This window comes from Lipophrys pholis (assembly GCF_963383615.2).
Source record: "Lipophrys pholis genome assembly, chromosome: 8".
In the NCBI taxonomy this organism is placed as follows: Eukaryota; Metazoa; Chordata; class Actinopteri; order Blenniiformes; family Blenniidae; genus Lipophrys; species Lipophrys pholis.
The window spans coordinates 10,030,770-10,050,533 of record NC_137630.1 but is presented as its reverse complement, the minus strand read 5'-3'; the positions used below and the strand labels follow the sequence as shown (position 1 = coordinate 10,050,533).

Sequence of the window (19,764 nt, the reverse complement as noted above, 5' to 3'; positions counted from 1 at the left end):
TGCAGAAAAAGCTGCCTCTCCCGCAGCTTTCATGTGGCTGGACTGTGGTGGAGTCATGGTTTCTGAGTCAGGTTGCTTCGAAATTGAAATTCTGACTTTATTCAGCCAACTCTCAGTCTTACAGGCATTTTGCCACCAGTCCATTACGTATCACCCATGTAGGCCTAAGGGCAATACAGTATTATCAGGGTTATCACGGTGGGCAATTAATTTTCCCGAGAGGGTACGACTACCGTAGAGGGCCAAGTTCCAACTCAAATCCTCTCAATATGAATATATGTATTTTTCTTTAAAAAAAAATCTCTCAGTTACATTTATGAGTTATTGTTTCCCTGCATTAGTCAGGTCTTGTATTTCTTTGCAGGATTTGCTTGATATTGGTGGTTTGATGTCTACTCTTTTGACCCATTAAAGTGTGCCAAACTATTGCACGCATCCTGTGCACTGATTTTCATTTGATTCCTGTTTTGTAATTGACTACTCACGGGATGAGATTTAGCTGCTCACACATTAAAATAAGTGCAGAGCACAGTGGATGAATATTTCAGGTTTTTCTACATGTTGCGCAACAATAACTGATAACTAATGTCAAGTAAGATCTGCTATGAAAGAACGTTTTGATATTTAACAGCTTTCTTTCATTTACCATGGCACCGATTAGCTCAGTGTTATCTAAGTAAGTAGATTATATTCATAGAGCATCTTTCACAGATGATCACAAGGTTCTTTACATTGAAAAAAATGCAGAAGTGAAAAGGCATTAAATGACTATGAGAAATAGACACATTAGAACAATATATTCATAAAAAGCCACATAAAGCTGCTTTAAGTAAAAATGTGTGTAGCTGTATCTTAAAAGTCTTAACAGGGCATCATAAGGAAAAGGCAATGCGGTCCAAAGTTATACAGTGATTGATCACCTTGCTCATTTGTTGTAAAAGTGAATAGTAGTGTATGGATGTGTTCTAGTTTCTTTTCCCTATTGCAGCAGTGATACTGATTTGTTTCTGATCACATCAACAAGTGTGCACTTTATACTGTACACGCACAGATACCTTGTGTACTATGATAGCAGTGCATACCTGCGAATGAAAAAAACATTTTCCACAAATTTCTGTCCTAAAGGTGCGAGTGTGGCGCTACTTGAAAGGAAAGTCCAACGTCAACCGGGAAATCCTCCTGGACGGCGGAAACAAGGTGATGATCGGCGGATTCGGAAACCCCGGGATCTGTGACAACCAGGTGGCCACGGGCGACACTCGCATTTTCTTTCTCAACATCGCCCCGGAGGCCATGGGGCCCGAACACAAGAGCGAACTTATGCTCAACTCCAGTCTGATGAGGATTACCCTGCGCAACCTGGAGGATGTGGAGCACTGCGTGGAAGGTGAGCGGCCGCAGCGGCTCTTGTGATGCCTGTAAAGCCAAATCTCACAATGAGAGGGTTTCGTAAATGGGTTTGGATGTTGTGTGCATTGAGAGGAATTAAATGAAGGGTCCATGTCGTGATGTGAAGACTCACAGTGATTGTAAATCACTTAATACAGCCAGGATTTCATACACCGGTGGCTGCTGAAATTCCATCGCCCCAGGCTCCCAGCGGCAACATTTCCCATAACTCTGTGAAACGGGGACACCCGAGTCATATTAGCAGCTTTTGTGTGAGGCGCCGGTCTTTCCCAGCAAAATTCTAGAGGTGGGTGTGTCTGATAAGCACCTTAAGGACAGAGGTTGGGTGGTTCATGGATGATCCTTGACCTTTGTACCATGTAGCTGGGCCGTTTCATTAAGGCAGAGGCGAAGCCACCGTATGCTCAACACATGACAAAGGGAGCTTTAAAGGGCCACACATGTCAAGGCTCTCACATGCTCTCACCATTTTCAACTTGTTTTAAAAGAAGAAAATGATTATTAAACTACACGGAACCAACTTCGCTCACACAGATGCTTTATGAGAAGCTTTTAACGGCTCGAGCAGAATTGAGTGAAATGATTTGTACATTGTTGTGTTTTCAGGTGATTTGCATACCAGCATTTCAGCATAAAACCAGTTAATTAAAGGCTGTTGTTCTTCTGAGTCCTTTCTCGTTTGAGAAGTAATTTGTCAGGCTCTTATGAGGCGAGCCGTGCAGCCATGACTAATAAATGTCAGCGTCTACCGTGACTGTGGCAGCCTGTGCCCGCATGCCAGCTCGCAGCCAGCTCGCTCCTGTTTAACTTTTACTGGTGCTTGACAATGTTGGCAGCCGTTCAAAGTTTGAGTCTAACACTTCAGTGCGTGGCCCGGGAGGGAAATGAATCAGAGCGCGAATCACCTTGCAAGAAGTTCTTTCTGGGGTAATCACGGTTGCAGGAGCTGTATGGTCGATATTCTCGGGTACTTTCCTCTGAACAGTTCTGGGTGGCAGGATGTTCCAATGGATGGAGCTTGTTTGCAGTGTTAAGTTGCATTTGGCACACACATAAAACTTCTTCTGTTTGTCTGTCCAGGCACGAAACACTGCACTGCTAACCTTTTTATTCAGCGCTCTTTTCTTCTCTTTGGACTCCTGTTGTGGAAAGGGGAGTTTCTTGGCTCTGACAAACTGTCTAGAATGTGCCCTTTTTGTTTCGAGGCTTTGTATTTGAAGAGGGTTTCTTTCACATAACCTGATTTTCTCATATCACCTTACAGTGGAATCAATGGCGGTGAAGAAAAACCTGGAGGAGTCATCAGGCAAAACGTTAGATCGCAAAAAGACTTGGTTTTTGGACATTGAATAGATCGGCGTCAAACGTATTTTAGTCCAGATGCCACATACAGACCAATTTCATCTTGAGTGGGCCGGACTCGTAAAATAATGCCATAATAGCCTTTAAATTTCGAGCTTTCGAGTAAATATGTGATGAAAATGTCAATTTGTTTTACAAAACCAAGCAGTTATTACGAACAATGTCGACAATAAAACAAATTTTAATAAAAACCCTCTGGTACAAAATACAGTGAAATGTCCCAAAAACCGTTGCGGTGTGCCTTTTTTTTTCACAAATTCACCCTGCCAGTATGGCTTTGAGGCTAATGCTAGTTTGTATTTTGCGAAGCAGGTCGCGTTCATGGCAGCATCACCGCTATCTCAGCTCGGATCTCAGTGTTGTTATGTCTTAAATGAGGAGAATAATGATAGAACGATAGGTGTGCAGTAGTGTTATGTCTACTTACAAAAAAAAATAAAAAATCAATGTTGCCTTTGAATTTATTCCAGAAATTTCCTTGGTGGTGTGGCGGGCCGGATTGGAGTCTCTTGCAGGCCAGTTTTGGCCTGCGGGCTTTACGCTCGACATCCCTCACGTGATATTTCTCAGCGTTTTTGGGTTTAAAATCGTCCCCTGATTTTATACCCTTCAGCCAGGAGAGAGCGAGCTGTGAAACTCGTTGTATTGGAGTGTTTTAATTAAGACAGTCAAGTCAGATCCCATCCGTTCCACGCAGCCACTAACCCCAGAGATTTGGGGATGTTAGCGCAGCGGGACAAGACTCTACCTGCCGCAGTACTCGTTGTACCCGCCGCTGCTTTCTCCTCATTCTTGACATTTTCGATAGCTAGGATAGTCTCAGGAATGCCTGGCAGAGTGCGAGGTGGGGAGGCTCATTGTCTGAGCTGGAAGAAAAAAGGCTTTGTGTGAGCTCCCTGCCACCAAGAGTTTTGCAGAAGAAAAAAAAAAAAAAAGGACATAGACATGGGAGGGAATAAGATGAGTGACTTCAGAATGGAAGTTAAAACAGAGCTTTTCCTCTCTGTTCGTGTGAGGACGTGAGCTGTGAGTGATGTTGTGTTTGCAGTGGCATGTTTGTAAGGGTTTGGATCCGGACTGCATGAGGCTGGATGCCTTCAGGCGTCGTGTTTCATGGTTTTTTCGAACTCCCGTGCTCTTCGCGCTGGGTGGTGCCACTCAGTCCGTGCCGGCTTTCATATGCCAAGGAGCTGCCCCCCCCCACAGGAGTGTTTACTGCATTTCAGGAAACTATTTCACTTGCAAACACCTCTTAAAAATAGATATTTTTCTTTTCACACGTCCATGCTAAAAACCAGAATACCAAAAGCAAATCCAATTGTATCAGGTCTGCATTGTTGGGTTTGCACCTTGTTTGAGCAGATAAGCAGAGAAGGCCTCTGGCACTGACTCCCCCTCCTTTGTCTGGTCCTGCTGCTGCTGCTGCTATTCAGTGAAATCTTATTGCTGTCAATTGTGCTGTGCGAAGAGTTGACAGATAACATGTCAGACACAATCCAGCGCAGTTATTTGCTCTCTGTGGAAACACAATGAAGTCATGGCTTCGTGAAAGTGGTTGTAATGTGTTGAAGGCTCAACCTCGTCCTCCCGAGTGAAGGAAACATGCGCTGTTTATTATTTCCATCTCATTTTTTCCACTTGATGGCAACAAAGGGAGAAGGCGGAGGTGTTGGGGGTTTGGGGGAAAGGAAGCCCTCCTGATGGAGAGGTGTTGAGCGCATGGGGAGATCTTATCTGCCTTTCTCTGTTTATCAGCTGCTTTTGTTTCAGCTCCCGATGACATGATGCCAAAGTCTTCCCCTCAAGGCCCTGACGAAGCACAGCAACAAAGGCCTGTTTCTTCGCTCTCTTGTCCTCTCGTGGCCCCCCCCATTTTTTTTAATCTCTAACTTCTGAAGAGATGAGCCAGTCAGAAGTCCGTGCACAGTCATGCAACAGCTGCATCAAAGATCATTTCTTTGTCCCTTTGTGTCGAGTGTCTTTAAATCCGCGATGCAGAGTGTGGCCAGTGTGCGCGCCGTCCGTATGGGATGCTAATGAGCAACATTTTATTGCTCGGCATACCACCGACTCTTTATGATGTGTGCGTGAACAGCAGACCAGAGGCCGGCTGCTAATGGGAGTTAGCCGGCTTGTTGAGAACATGATGGGGGTTCTGATTTGCCAGCAGGTGGTCCTGCCTAATGATGGGCGAGCAGGCAGCCCTGTGGAATGCTCTCCGGGGTGGGTGGGATGTGGGATGACTATTTGAGCCCCCTCCTCCTCCTCCTCCTCCCTCTCGTCCTTGTTGAATGAGCCTGGACCTTAGGGGAAAACTTTGAGCTTTTTCCCCACTGTTTGTGCAAGGAGGAGGCTCCGGAATCGGTTGAAATTCCTAACCTGGCCACCCCCTCACACAACACTCACCTTCTCGATATGTGAAGAGATAATGAAAAGGATGATAAGAGAACGGTGGGAGGAGGGAGCACTCCAGTTTTGACTCGTCATTTTTCATAACACTCACGCCAATCATCCACAGGACGGACACTCGACTCTCGTTTCAAAGAACAATTGAAGAGTTCTTGAAAAATGCGAAGTTGTTTCACAACTGCTGTTAATCAGTGACTGGAAGCCCAGGAGACGTAGAGAGTTGTTGATAACAGCAGGTTTTAGTTGATGCTTTGTTAAGGCCAAAACCTAAGATTTAGTCAAACTCCTTAGAATGACAACAACATGTTGAGAACAGGGTAAGAACATTAAGACTTTAGCCCTCGATCTAAATGTTGAGCAATTCAACTTTATTCTGAAATAGTTTTTTTTTACTCTGAAGTATTACTCAGCATTATGACTTTAATCTCAAGCTTTCATCTCTATTCCAGAAATATTGAACCTCTTGCTATTGCAATGTGCTCACATGCACAGCTTAGTGAAAGAACGGTGGGCTGAGAGACGACAGGATTGCCCTTTATGTGGATGATTTAATTTTATTTGTGCCCAAATTAATAAATGTGAAAAAGCTAATCCCATTCCGGAAGTAACTCATTTAAGTGTCTTGTAGCCGAATATTAAGGAGTTAAGATTTTGCCCAGGTTTTTCCCTTTACCACCATATTTGGTTGGGAGAATTGACATCCTATCGATGAATATACTTCCAAAATGGCGTTATTTATTCCAAGATATTTGCCAGCACCTCAGACTTATTTTCAAAAATTCTAAAAAGTATTTCTTAAGTGTGTGTGGAACAACAGGAATGCAAAACTGAGACTGTTGCTACTACACCTACCATTCAATCATTATTCTCCTCATTTAACTCAAATGGAGCAGCAAAGTGTTAAAAAGAGAAACTGAAGAAGTAAAATAATCTTATTATTAACCTTTCATCAAGATATCTCCTTTTTGTTTTTAATGTATCCATGCTCTAAAAAGATGTGTTTTGTCGAGAGTATTTTTTCGAAAGGAAAATTTATTAAGAAGTCTAGTAGTTTGTTATGAGTTCAGCGGAAGACGTCTTTATTCCAGGTGAGGTGGTCCGTCTCTACTAGGAAACTCTCTGGGAAAACTTGCAGCATGTTGGCTGCCTTATAATTAAAATATTAGACTTCAGTACCACCTGCTCTTGTTTTAATCCTACCAAGAAACAGTGGAGATAGATAAGAGCGTCCCTGATGCACAGTTAAAGGGGACAACCTACCACTTTCCCAGGTAGAAAAACATATGGCTTGTGGGTATTTCCAAAGCGGAGATGGAATTTATTTTATTGTGGCTCTGGAAAGTGTGTGAGAACGCTGCACAGCCGCACCCAGATGACTGAACTTAAAGCGCCGGGGTCTTTATCCAGTCCGTGTCTGCACAAGTAGCCTTTTGTCTCCAGGGAGTCATGGGAAGTCAAGAAGAGTGACTTTAAGGATTGGATTTTTTTCTCAGGGTTCTTGAATGGATTAGGCAGTAGTCTAAGAGCAGGAGTTCATTCAGTTGCTGTAGAGCCTTTCTACAAAGGTGTGCCTTTGGTAAATCTGTGTACCCTGCGTGGCTTATGGCAGGGAATTTATCCAGTGAAGTGAACAGAATTGGACGAATGGAAAAGCCTGATGGAAGGCTTTGATGAAATAATCAACAAAAGGCTTGGAGGGGAGAAACAAGACCAGTGGTCCTGTTTGCCAGCAAGCCCAGCGTCTCCAGAGTTATTGCGCATTTTACATTTTAATTAAAAATGCGGCAGCGGAGAGCCTGCTTGGCATAGCGATAAAGGACCAAGAAATGAAAAAGCAATGAAAGATGGAGGAGAGCAAAGGAGGGATGGACTGCTTAACCACAGCCGACTCACCTTGGCCGGTCTCCCAGCCCGAACCAGGAGAGTATCACTCCACTGCTGATAGCGATCACAGATGGTCCAGATAGTACGCTAAGACACCTACATGTAGTGACATGCCTGTCACTCCACGTGATATGTTAACATGCTCGGAGTGTACACACAGGCATACAGTGTAACATCAAGTCAGTAAGAATACCCGTGTGAAAAAGATGCTTTTTTTCGCCCGTTCCAGCAAGAGAGGACTTTCGCCAATTCTCCACATAATGTGGCGCACCGACTCAATCCGTGCTTAACTTCTTAGTTTACTAGCCTGAAGGTAATTTACTTAAGATAGAGCCTGATGTCTGTTTTGTGACAGTCTGTCTCCACACCCTACTGTTGTTAAAAGATCTCTCAAATGACATCTCATTGCTTGATGGCTCTCACTGGAGAAATGCGTCATGCCAAAAAAAATTTAAATTCAGTAAAGACATACTCATGACCTACAGTTTGGCTTATGGCTGATCCAGATTCGATAGAACAGAAATACTTTATTAATCCAATAGGGAAATTTGTTTTTGTGTAAATCTGCTGTTTCAAGCAACGCTCCCATTAATTTGGATGCAGTGAAATTATCCGAACAAAGCAGGTATGCGAACACGCGTCGTTAAAAACAGTCTGAAGGTATAAAAACCTGTTGAATTTGTGATCAAGTGACAACAACAGAAGGCAAAATCAAATTAAAATGATATCAAAGAGCTGTCGTGTCAAGTTTTGACAGGTCCCCCCTACAAAAAAAAAAAATAAAAGATTCAACTGTGACCTACAACTGTGAACCAATCCCAAGTTTTGTGATCCGTTGCGCCCCCAGTAAGTCATTTGATAGTAAAGATGACAGTCCTTAACAAACAGTGGAGCTTTGGAGCTAATGAAAGTGAAAAGAAGATGTAAAGTTCGCCGGTGTCAAAGTCCCAGTTAAGCTGTTCTTTAGTTGAGGGACCAGGGAAGTGAAATTGACCCCAGAGGCTCTGAGCAGGGCCTTGGTTGTACAGTGACCCGGAAAACCTCCCTCTTCTATCGCCGACATAAAGAGCCCAGAGCAGCAGTCTGCATGAGATCTGGGCTCCCTCCGGGGGAACTGGAGCCGTGACAAAATTCCTGCTACCAAGGCCACATTTCTGGAGCGGGGCAGCTGCTGTGGCAAGCGTTACTACTTACTGTCAACACGCCAAAAACATCAGCTTTAGAGAAAAGGGTTTCTTTGGTGAGACATGGGAGATGATGGAGGGGGGGGTGTATTTGTATTTAGGTCAGCTCAGTTGTCACTTCTCAGATGAAGACAGGACAAGGGCAGAAAATTTGCATCCGGTGCAAAATTCTCCCGTTAAGACGAGAAGAACAATGTTCAGAGCTCAATGCCATCCTGTCACTCTCTGTTCACTGACCCGACGCTTTCAAATTACATTACACATTATTATCATGGCATGCACCTGTTACACACGGCCCTACTTTTTCCTCTGCCAGAACTCTGCTGGTTATATAACGCTGGGATCCTTGTTTCCAGGCTTCTCTTTGCTGCTGAAACGGCGCTTTTGGGAAAGCTTTTCTCAAGATTAAAAGATGTCGGAAGTCTAATCCCGTGCCTTTCCTGATTTAACTCCCGTCTTCATTACAGTGCTGCGCATTGCAGGAAGTCAGGAAGACTTGACAGCTTGGGGTCCCAAAATAACAAACAAATCGTGTAGACCGATCCCGTGCTATTCTCCTCCTCAGTCTCTGTTGCTTCCTTTTCTCCCCCTCATTCATCCCTCTGTCAAAGGGTTGTCATGGTGAGCACACCTCTGTCTCCCTCGTGGCCTGCCCTCCTCACATCCGTCTGCGTTTGCTATTATGCTTTGGGATTTGCTTCCTTCTTTCAGGTGTCATCCTCAATCATGTTAGCGCGTTCCAGATGATGGCCTGCACATGTGGCCGTCCGTTATCACGTCGGCGTCTCCTGCCAGTGCGATGTTTGTCCGTCGCACCTCGGTGGCAGGCGTGGTTGATATGCGGCGGCTCTCTGGATTATCATGTTCTAGATTTTATGTCCCCACTCTTTATGTTTGACACATGTTAAAGTCTTTCTGTGGCTCCCGCCGGCTTCCAGCCTCGCTCTTCTCCGTTCTCACAGTCGTCATCTCCCTCCTCCCAGTGTTCCCATCTCACCGTGCTTCCACCTGTAATTACACTGGAATCCTGCGCCCTGTAAAGCTGTCACAGTCCTTACAACCAGGTGCACTTTGTGCTGCCTCTGACCTAAATCCACATGCTTCTCTCTCTCCAACTCTTTCTTTTCCTGCTCCTTTACAGACTAAACCGTCTGCCTGTTTAATTCAAACTTTTATTTCAAAGTGATTTAAAACAATCTGTGCCCGTGTCTTGAGAAGTGCTGCCGAATGTGTAAGAAAAAGTTGTACAAAGCCTGTTGTGGCCCCGGAGGGAGCTGCATGGAGTCTGACACAAGCAATGTAATTTGAGGCAGCGCCGACTGGGACTGAAAGACTGGAAGTTTGAGAGGAAAGTAATATAACTGGAGTTAAAAGATTTGAGATCCTCTTCTCTGGAAGCGTGTTTCCAAAGCTGTTGATGCTTTGGTGGCATTGTGGGTAATTTAGGCACACGAGTTAGATAGGGATTAGGAATTAATCTGCCGGATAAATATTTTCCGGTAAAGTTCATGTCAAAAACTTTTAGGAGTTTCTCAACAGATCAGTGGAGTACATGAAGACACACCGACAATAGAAGATACATACAATCAATCTATTAATCAAACTGTACTAATGTCACTTTATGCATGCAGATTTAGACAATCCAATGTGCTGAGTGGATGATTCACAAATGGCAAATGAGACAAAATAAGGAAAGACAAAAAGATCGAGCAGGACCAACACCGAGGCCGTAAAGGAATGGATTAAAGTGTTGACCTGAATCGTGAGTTTTTATGCAGTTATTAATCGTCAGAACATAAACGAAGAAATGAATGTTAACTGTACTGGTGAATTAAAGTTGATAATCATTAGAGAAATGTCCTATATTTTGTTTATTCTAACATATCTCCATTTGGTTCTTTTGGCCCATTGTCAATTCCGCTCCTTCGCAAAATAAGTTGGAGGATACATTGCTTTGCATACAGCATCCATCATAACTCATCTGATGTGAGTATTGTGTGACCTTATCCCTCCTTGTTTGATACCAGTGTCTTGAGCGTCGGTTTAGTTTCCACTGAAACAAGATATCTAGTTTTCAAATGTAATGCCCCCTCTGATACTAGAGTTTCCAAGAATTTGCCAGAGTTCTGGAATTTTTGACCTGTGTCGTCTGACAGGTCTCTTAAGATGACAGCTTTTGTGAGAGATGAAACTTGGCCTGGGCGATAAACCGAAAATTTACCAATACCGACATTTACGGAAATTACTGACGTCATTTGGCCCATTTCGGTATAGTCGGTGTTTAAGGTGCCGTCCACACGAGCAAGCCGGTTAACCTAAACGAGCTGTTTTTAGCCTATCATCCAGACAAGGCGGAGTTTTAGAAGCGTGAAAACGGCTTTTTTTGAACACGGGTCCCAGTGTGGGGAAATTCTAAAACCCCGGCTCGTGCCGTCCAACACCCGGGGTGTGGACGGCAAAGACGATCATCTGTTGAAAAAGGATGAAGTAATCGCCCCAGGCATTTGTAATACATGCCCTGAAGTTTGCAAGGGATGCAACTTGTTTCTCTCGTTATAGAGAACCTCATTACTTGACTGCTTGATAATGGCCATTTTCGAGTAAGCTCTTTGTAATATCCATATTTAGAATTTGTTCATACGAGATTGTACTTTCAATACTTTGTGTTTGCAGGAAATTTAATTTATTTTATACTTTAAAATGTATTCAGTCGTTCTCATTTCAAGTAATCTATGCTTATCAGCTCTTCAATAAATCTTAACAACTAAAAGTACTTAATTTGGATTTTCTTCATTTATTTTCAGACAGCGTGGTTTTACAGTCCTTTAAAGTGGCAATAAATAGGTCCAGGGGAGTCATACTAGCAATATATCTGCCACATCTAATGGCCAGACATTTTTTTGCGCAGGGGGCGCAGTGGAGTAGTTATTGTCCATTTATCGTTATCGAGGTGAACTGCTCAATATATCGTGATATCGATTTGAGGCCATATCGCCCAGCCCTAGATGAAACCTCTGAGGGATCCCTCCTCCCTCTTGTCTCTCCCTCTGTGTTTGCCCTCCAGGCTGACAGATTTGTCTGACTGGAGGGAGGCTCTCGGTCTGCCCCTGTTGTTTTAGCCAACAATGGCAAGGACGTGATGGCTTTCAGAGACAAATGGAGGATATCTCACGAGCTTGAGCTTGTATCTGTAAACACGCACACACACAGCCACACACAGATTTAAACTGTCTTCCTATCTGAAGGAAACATAAACAATATACTGTTTCTCACTGACTGTGATTACTTTCAACAGTGATCAGTTTTTGATATGATCAGTGTGTGGACGGTGCACTCAGGGGACGCGTGTCCACTGCTATTGTTGGCTTTTTAGTTCTGCATTGAGAAGGGATTCTTCTTTTTTTTTTTGCTTTGTTTAGAATTGGACAATTCAAGCTGCAATGTGTTTTTTTTAATGCCACCTAAAGATTCACATAGCACTGTGGAGCACAGTTTAGCAGTTAACAGCATCTGGCACTCCCACCATGCCACAGCTCCAAGTCAGTGGCGAGACCAGGGCTCTGCAAGCTTCATGACCAAAAGAACCGTTTTTGCGAATAGAATTTGTCTGGTGACACAAAACATTTTAATTATCTGAAATGAAGAAAAAAAAAAAACCAAAAAATGCTATACATAGGTGTCATTGGTATAATTTAGATACATTTTTTGTTACAAATTTTTTTGCATTTGGAGTAATTTTTTTTATTTTTGTTAATGAATTTTCCCGCTTTAGCCATTCCATGCAGCTTAGCAGTCAGTTTTAATTACATTAGCTATTTAGCCATTTATAGCTACTTTGCATTTACTAGTTGTTATAGTATTTTAACTGTACTAGCCATGCCCCCTTTTTTCTCTCTTTCTCCTTTTTTGACTTTCTTTCCTCTTTTTTTTACATTTTACACGTTTTCTTTTTTTACACTGTGTTTTCTTTTTTCTTTTTTACCTTTCCTTTCTCTTTTCTATTTTTCTTTCTCTTTTTTGCATTTTTCGGCCCTTTATTTTGACAATTTTTCCAGTATTTTTTGGAGTATTTTATCAATTTTAAATGTTTTATCAATTTCCAGATGTCTTGGCCACTTTAGCTGTTTTCTTTTGTTTTTGCTGTTGGACCATTAAAAAAAAAGGGTTCGGGTTTATTTCCGTTACATCTTGTGAAAGCCTCAGGGAGCGACAGAGGAGCTAAAGAGGCACATGTTGCGCCAGGGCTGGAGGTTGCAGACTTGTAGAGTCGACCCTTCTCTTCTAGAAGCCTGATTGTAGAATGAATGATCACGCTCAGGCTTTTAGAGAGTCCGAGCTCAAGGTCTCTTTTCAGCATCATTGATGATCTTAGATGATGGAAAAGGACAGTTTGTCCTGCCTTTGTGCTATCTGTTGATGTTCACACTAATCAGCTATAACATCATGACCATTCGTCCTTATAATCGTCCCCATATCCTGATACGGATACACTGCTTAGTCCTTTATTAGAGAAACAGTAACTCAGATGTTGGAATGTACCACATGGGCCAGCTTTCACTCTTCACAAGCATCGATGAGCTTGGCCTCCCATAACCCTGACGTCCGTTCACCTTTTTTTCTTACTTTTGATAGATACTGACAACTGCAGGGTGGGAACGCTGCACAAGAGCTGCAGTTTTGGAGACTTTCTGACCCAGTTGTCTTGCTATCACAGTTCGGTCTTTGTCAGACTTGCTCAAATCCTTGTTGGATTATTTTCTTTGGATGAAAATGTCTTGGAATTTAGCTGAACAGTTGCAACACTATTATTTCTGTAGGTTGAAAGGAGAGGGGAAAAATAAAGGTAAAGGTACTTAAAAGGTAAAAAAAAAAAAAAAAAGTAAAAAGTCAAGCAATTAGGGTAATTGTGGAAGAAAAATATAGGAAAGATGTGAGAAAATGCATCTCAGCGTCTCAGCACCACCTTAAAACCGCTGATATCAATGTTGTATTGTGGTTTTAGTTCCTCTCTGACACTGTGCTTGCATGGCTCCCACCAAAAAAGGGAAGAAATGGAAGCAGACTTGAAGCGAATGCCATGAGGCAGCTTTTGGCGTTTTCCAGCAGAAGCACGGAGCCTAAGAGGGGCTTAGCCCGAGGTAACAAGTTCTTTCAGAGGCTGCGCACTGTTGCCAGAGGTATGCCCAGATCAGCCTCTCCAAATTCCTTCTTGTTGTCACTCTGAAGTCCCTTGTACTGTATCACCCAGAAAACGCTGGCCTATTACCATACAGCGCTGTCAGCCATTTTGAAACGTCCCCAAATCCTCTTGAGACCACAAGAGCAACAGCAGCAACTAGAGAAAAAGTTTCACCATCCATCTTTCAGAGAGATAATTTTCCCTCTGCTCTGTGAGTGGGTAGAGGCATGCCCTGGAAGAGCACTTGAAGCAGACATGTTAGAGAGGGCTCTTAGAGAAATATACGAGTGCAGAAAATGGATGGAGGCGTTGAGTGCACAGAGTTTAGTTTTGTGCTGTTCCAGTTTTTTCTTTCTATCAGCAGGCTCTGTGGCCTGCTTGTGCTGGTTGTCAGAAAGCGAGCGTTGTGGATAAATCAGGCGCTCCAGCCGAGCAGACAGCTACCTGTTTGCAAGTTCACCGCGACGTTGCTGGGAAAACGACACAACAACATCCATCTCCTGTCGCCAGGCATTGGTCTGGTCACGTTCAAAGACTTTTGTTTAGAGCTCTGCTTTAAACACAGGAAGAGCTGGATAGTGAAAACTACCAATAACATCGAATGTTTGGCGGCGTAGCAATATTTCTTTGAGCGGACACTAGCATTCGTGCATTAATTGTTTTAGCCTTTTAGATCTTGTCAAAAGAAAGATGCTAATAGTTTTCATTATTTATTTTTGCAATGATTGTTTGTGGCAATTTTTCTTAATTCTATGATTCACGAGTCAAAGCCTTTTGCCATCAGAGTGAAGTGGTGCTAGATTCATTATATTGCACCAATTTATGAAGAAAATATAAAAGAAATATTAACTGTAGCATTATAACATCCTCAAACAATTCTGCTAACTCAATTTAATATGCTCACGTCTAAAGTCTTACTAGGATCCAGAACAATAGCTGCATGTGTATTATGACATAAAAAACAACTGTTTCAAGTGAAAACAGAGCCATTGAAAATGTAACTTTTTGAAAATGGCTCCCAAGGCAGAACTTTTCAAAAACGCTCTGACTCTGTCTTCCCTTAAATGGAAAAAAAATGCAACTTTTTTGAAATGCTGCTACTGAACATACTCACCACAGTTGTGTTCAATAGTTCTTCTGCACATGCACTAGTAGATGGAAAATTACAACAATGGGTGTGGTTTCATTACAAAAACAGCTCCAACTAGTGGCCCTAAATACTAACTACATCTTTTTCAAAATTTTTGCCATTTTCGTGTAAATGATTAATTATTATGGTTGAATACATTCTTCCAGTCATTGTCATGGTTGGTATTAATTTGAGTAATTGGGATGCAAACATTAAAAGCAGACAATGTTACTAATATCATGATTTTGTCTTACGAATGCGAGATCAGGTTGCACACACATTTCTAATTCTCAAAACCATTAAAGTCCAGGTTGTGAACCAAATCCTGACAGCTTTCAAACCACTAACTCAAACCTAATAACTTTTTCTTACTTCACTTCAACTTGGTCGTAATTCTTGGAGGGAGTTTCTGATAAACTGAGCCAGATTGATTTAGACAGACATGGAGCTATTAATGGTTTAGATTCAGAAAAGTAGCACAAAACCGTCTCTGAAGGCAATCATGAAACAAGATAAAGGAGCACAGATTTATACAGAATAAACATTAAAGATTGGTGGCTTCTTGCCATTCTTTTCTTCCCTTGAGGTCATGAGTGCAGCCTTACTCATCAGGGACAGGACTTGTTTCGACAGGTGAACTCAGCGTATTCAGAAAATGGGAAATGTCACGTATTTTATTGAATGCCTGCAAATATTTGCTTTGTCTTTGTGTTGGATGAGTGGAGTGAATGACTAAAGGTACTCCAAGGGTCACGCCGTGAGCCCACCTCTTTGATTTGATGGAGTGTTGATGCAACCAAACCTTTTCTTTCGCTGTGCGTGAGAGGGGGAGTTTAGAGAAAGGTGCAATTTCGGTTAACTTCGCCATCTAACATTGTGCCAACATTCTTCTCCCTCATTTACAAATACATTTGATCTTGGATCAGGCGCTGGATGCCCCGAGTTCTTCTTTACCCGTTGACTTCCAGCGGCCTCATTATGGCTGAGCTGAGGCTCAGGCGAGTGCATGAGCATCAAGCCCCCGGACATCCAATTCCAGTTACACAAGGGAAAGGTTAAAGGCAGCTTGTCAGCCTGCAGTTGGCCTTTACCTGAGGCCATCGGGAGTGTGAGGGGGTTCCAGTGTTAAAGGGTCAGACGCATTCTCACCAACCTCGGAAGACAGCATTGTTTTGCGTCTTTTCTTCATTCGGCATGACTTTAATGTTTGTTTGCTTGTGAAACTCTTTTGAATTTGAATAGAAGCTGGTCAGTTGGCCCTCTCCAGCTGAGTATATTTGACTTTTCTTTTTCTTTTTTTTCCTTTTTTTTCAAAATTAGCATGTGTGTGCGTGTGCATTGTGTGCGCATGTGTGTGTTCTAACTCTAAAGTACATCCTCCCCCTTCCTCTGCTTTTCACTGCTTTATTGGGTCTAAAGTGGTGCATTTGTTTCTCCCACTCAAGCCAATCTCTCTTGCTTTGTCCTTGTGTGTGTTTCTGCATGTCCGTCTGTGCGTGAGTCACTCACACCGTTGTTCTCCGTCTGTGTCTCTCTTCCTCTCGCTCTCTCTCTTTCCGTATGGCTCTCTCTGGCTCCGTTCAGCCTTTTGCAGATTGAACTTGCTGGTTTGGATGCTGCTGGAATCTTGATCAGCTCCAATTTACATGGACACAATGGCAAGAGTTGAGAGGCGATTTCTCTCCTCTTCTTCCTCTGTTTTCCCGTCCTTGAACCTCGGATCCCTCCGTCTTTGTCCTCCCCTCTACTTCTGTGTCTCTGCCAAAAGCCCCCCATCTCTCCTCCTCCATTGTGTTTGCTGGAAGATGGGAAATAAAGGATAGAGAGGGAACCATCTCGACAGTAGACTAAACTGAATGCTTCTAAACTTCGTCAGTACTCATGAGAAAACGGCACTCCTGATAATGAACTCCACACACACACACACACACACACACACACACACACACACACACACACACACACACACACACACACACACACACACACACACACACACACACACACACACACACACACACACACACACACACACACACACACACACACACGCACCCACCCACCCACACCCACACCCCCTTGTTAGCCTTAAACAAGCTCCTCATGGCTCAGCCAGCCTTATGCTTTGCCGTCTGCTTGTAATTTCTAAATGGCATTGTGCATACACGACATGACGCCGCGCAGTCCCGTCAATTAACATAATCTTCATTTGGCATCGAGTCCAACGTCATATTCTAACATTGTTATTCAGACGCTGATCCTGTGTGACAGAATATACTCCCACAAATCGCAGGCTCCTCTGTGCACAGGCATGAAGTTATCTCACATCAGACTAAGTGCTCCAAACTGAAAGCGACTCAGCATTGTAATTGCTGTTTGGACCAGTTGTGTGTTAGCAGACAGCCAGGTGGAGCAGCCTGTCAGGGCGTGTCTGCACTGAATAAAAAAACTTTGGTGTATGTGAGTGTACTTTCAATGTAGCCATTGAGTAGCTGTGAGCTTCCACCAGTAATGAACTATGCAATTTATATTTTTGTATTGAGTTTTTCAGGTTATTTCTTTGGTTTATTACAGAATACTACAAGTTAAATTCTTCAAACATGATGGCAACAAACATACTGTAGTTACAAAGAAAAGCTGTAGTTTTTCTAAATTTGTAGAAAGTACAATATATCTTTGCCTGTTAGTATCTGAGTCAATGCTTCCCTCCCAGACCATAATTTATACTCCACACACAAACGTTACGCAAAAGCAATACGTTGCCATTAACCACCTGCACACAGCCGTCGGCGCTACATGCATCTCCAACAGCCTCTATCTACTTTTCGTTTTGACACAGAACTCCACGTGGTCCAGATGATCGTGTAGTAAATGTGCACTTTATTGGAGAACAGTATAATTTAAGAATGAACAGCAAACGCCACCCAATTGTGGTTGCAGAGCCTTCCACAACACTTGGCACCCCTTCCACAATATGCACGACACCATGCGGAAAGCTAGCTTGTAGCTTGTCGCTACCGTATGCTGGCTTCCACCCAAAGCTAAAATTTTCAGCTGTCACTGCCGATCTTTGTGCCAAACTGCTCATTATGACTGCAGATACCTGAAAATAAACACAACCAACAAGTTTCATGTGGTTTAACGACTGATTTCTCTACGTCCCGATCGCTATGGCTGTGATCTACTTCACCGTGATAACTTTTGACGCAGAACTTCCAGAGGTGAATGGACTGCATAGAGGCTGTGCATTGCCCCATGTGTACTGTAGTAGCAGTATACTGAGGTATACTGAAGTCCTGCATATATTTGAATGACAGTCCAGTATTGTTTTAAATGTTGTTTTAAAATGATTGGGGAGATTCTATGTTTAGGCTGATTGTCTACTTTAGCCTGGATTGTAGTTGTTTGAGGAGATATTCAACTTTTCTTCCATTCAGGCAGCTTGAGGACAAGAACATATCATAATTCATCAGACTATCAGAACTGTAGTGCACAGTTCAAACTTTATTGTTGCCAAACTTGTAAGTCTCACTTCAACATGAGAGGATTCAGCTTCCTTGCTGTTTTTAACAGATGTCGGAGATCTTGGATAGAAAACCTCATCTGTTTTGTCTATTGACTACTCTTGGATGTGCTCTTATCTCAGCACTGGCTTTAGTTAAGGCAGTGAATTACTGTCATTAAAGAGAAACAGCAGACTTTGGTGGAAATGGTTTCGATACAAGAATGGATCTTCTGTTGCCTGCTCTATGGACCTAATCTCAGAAAATACCTCCAAATTGTCTGTCTGCTTTTCAAGCCACAGTGACATGTTGATCAACTGAATGAAAAGCTGTCAAGTAATTAGGTAAGAAAAGACCATAATGAGCTTTACTAGAAATGAGTGATTAGATTTTATTTTCAAGGACCCTGCTGAGTCCTTTTTATCCCTGCAGGTGTGTGTGTGGAGAAGCTCATGGTGGTCCGTTGTAACCGATACAAAGCTGAGCCGAGAGATTGAGGACTGAGGTCCAAAACAAATCTCCCACAGAATAAAAAGAGACCAATAGATCACAATCACAGTCACTAGAATAACACATTTGGCTTTTTTTTGCTTATTTTGGCTCAAGATTGAGACTTTTGAGCCGTTGTGTTTAAAATGTTTTGTCTGCAGGTCAGAGAGTGTGCTGTTACACTTCAGCTGCTGTGCCGTCAGTTTTTCTGTCAAGAGTTCTTGCTCTTGCCATCCTCTGGCTTTGCTTTGAGAAGGTGAGAGTCTGTGAAATGAGAAATTATTCAGTTTTATTGAGAAACAGTTGAACACAGCAATCAAACGCAGGTGGGGGTGGGGGTGGGGGTGGGGGGGGGGGGGGGTGGGGGGGGGCTGCTTTCATTTTACTGAAAGATGCTTAACACCTGATGCATAGCAAGTGCAACCCGTAACAAATGAAAAGGTGGACATCATTTCTGATAAGTCCCCTTCCTCTTTATCTATTCTTCTAAAAGGTTTACAGTTGGTGGATTACCTGCAATCAGTCACGGCGGCCGTGTTTTGGATTTGCTTGCCTTGGCTCCGCCATCACTCCTCTAAAGAAGCCAGAATGAGTTCCACCATGCAAATCACCCGGCTGCTTTGAGATGGAGCGCCAACAGTGCTGATAAACGGCGACGCTCCATCGCCTCCCCTCTTTGGATAACCGATAGAGTATGAAGTTTATTAAAAAGTCCCGTTCCCGAGAGTGCCCTTTTTTCATTTTCCCTTTAATAAAGGAGATGTGCACCGAGTGATGCTGAGACGTGTGTGTGTCTGCATATATTGTGTGTACATCCAAATTGTTTTGTGCATTTGCATATACACATGGATGAGGACGGTGGATGTGAAGGGCGGAGTTGGTAGCCCCTTTCTCTCATGCACCGGGGCAGAGTGTGACGCCTCCCGAGAGTGAGCAGACGACTTTTTAATTTCACTCTTGTCCTGCGCCAGTCGGCTGAATTAGGAGGAATTGAAATGTGCAGAAGTTTTTTCATCAACACCAGACTTTGAGAGCAGACTCTTATCAGACTCATACATTTATTAGGAACTGAAAGGGAGATTGAGTTCAGCAATCAAGGGGAGGGGTGGGGCGCTTCATCCTTGTATCTGCCGGTGTAGTGTTCAAAGCAAGTACTGTGGAAGAGTCGGAGTTGAAGCAGATTGTAAATTATCACCCTCGGGCCACCGACACAGC

At 43.1% G+C, this 19,764-nt stretch overlaps 1 protein-coding gene across 1 annotated transcript in view; it reads left to right on the top strand.

Annotated features, from left to right (window-relative positions):
* The window catches only part of agrn (agrin), a 315,332-nt gene that overhangs the window by 1,894 nt on the left and 293,674 nt on the right, over positions 1 to 19,764 (top strand). Inside the window, exon 2 of the mRNA XM_080470074.1 lies at positions 1,126 to 1,387. Coding sequence (XP_080326200.1) covers positions 1,126 to 1,387 — 262 coding nt within the window. The remainder of the gene's footprint in view (positions 1 to 1,125; positions 1,388 to 19,764) is intronic.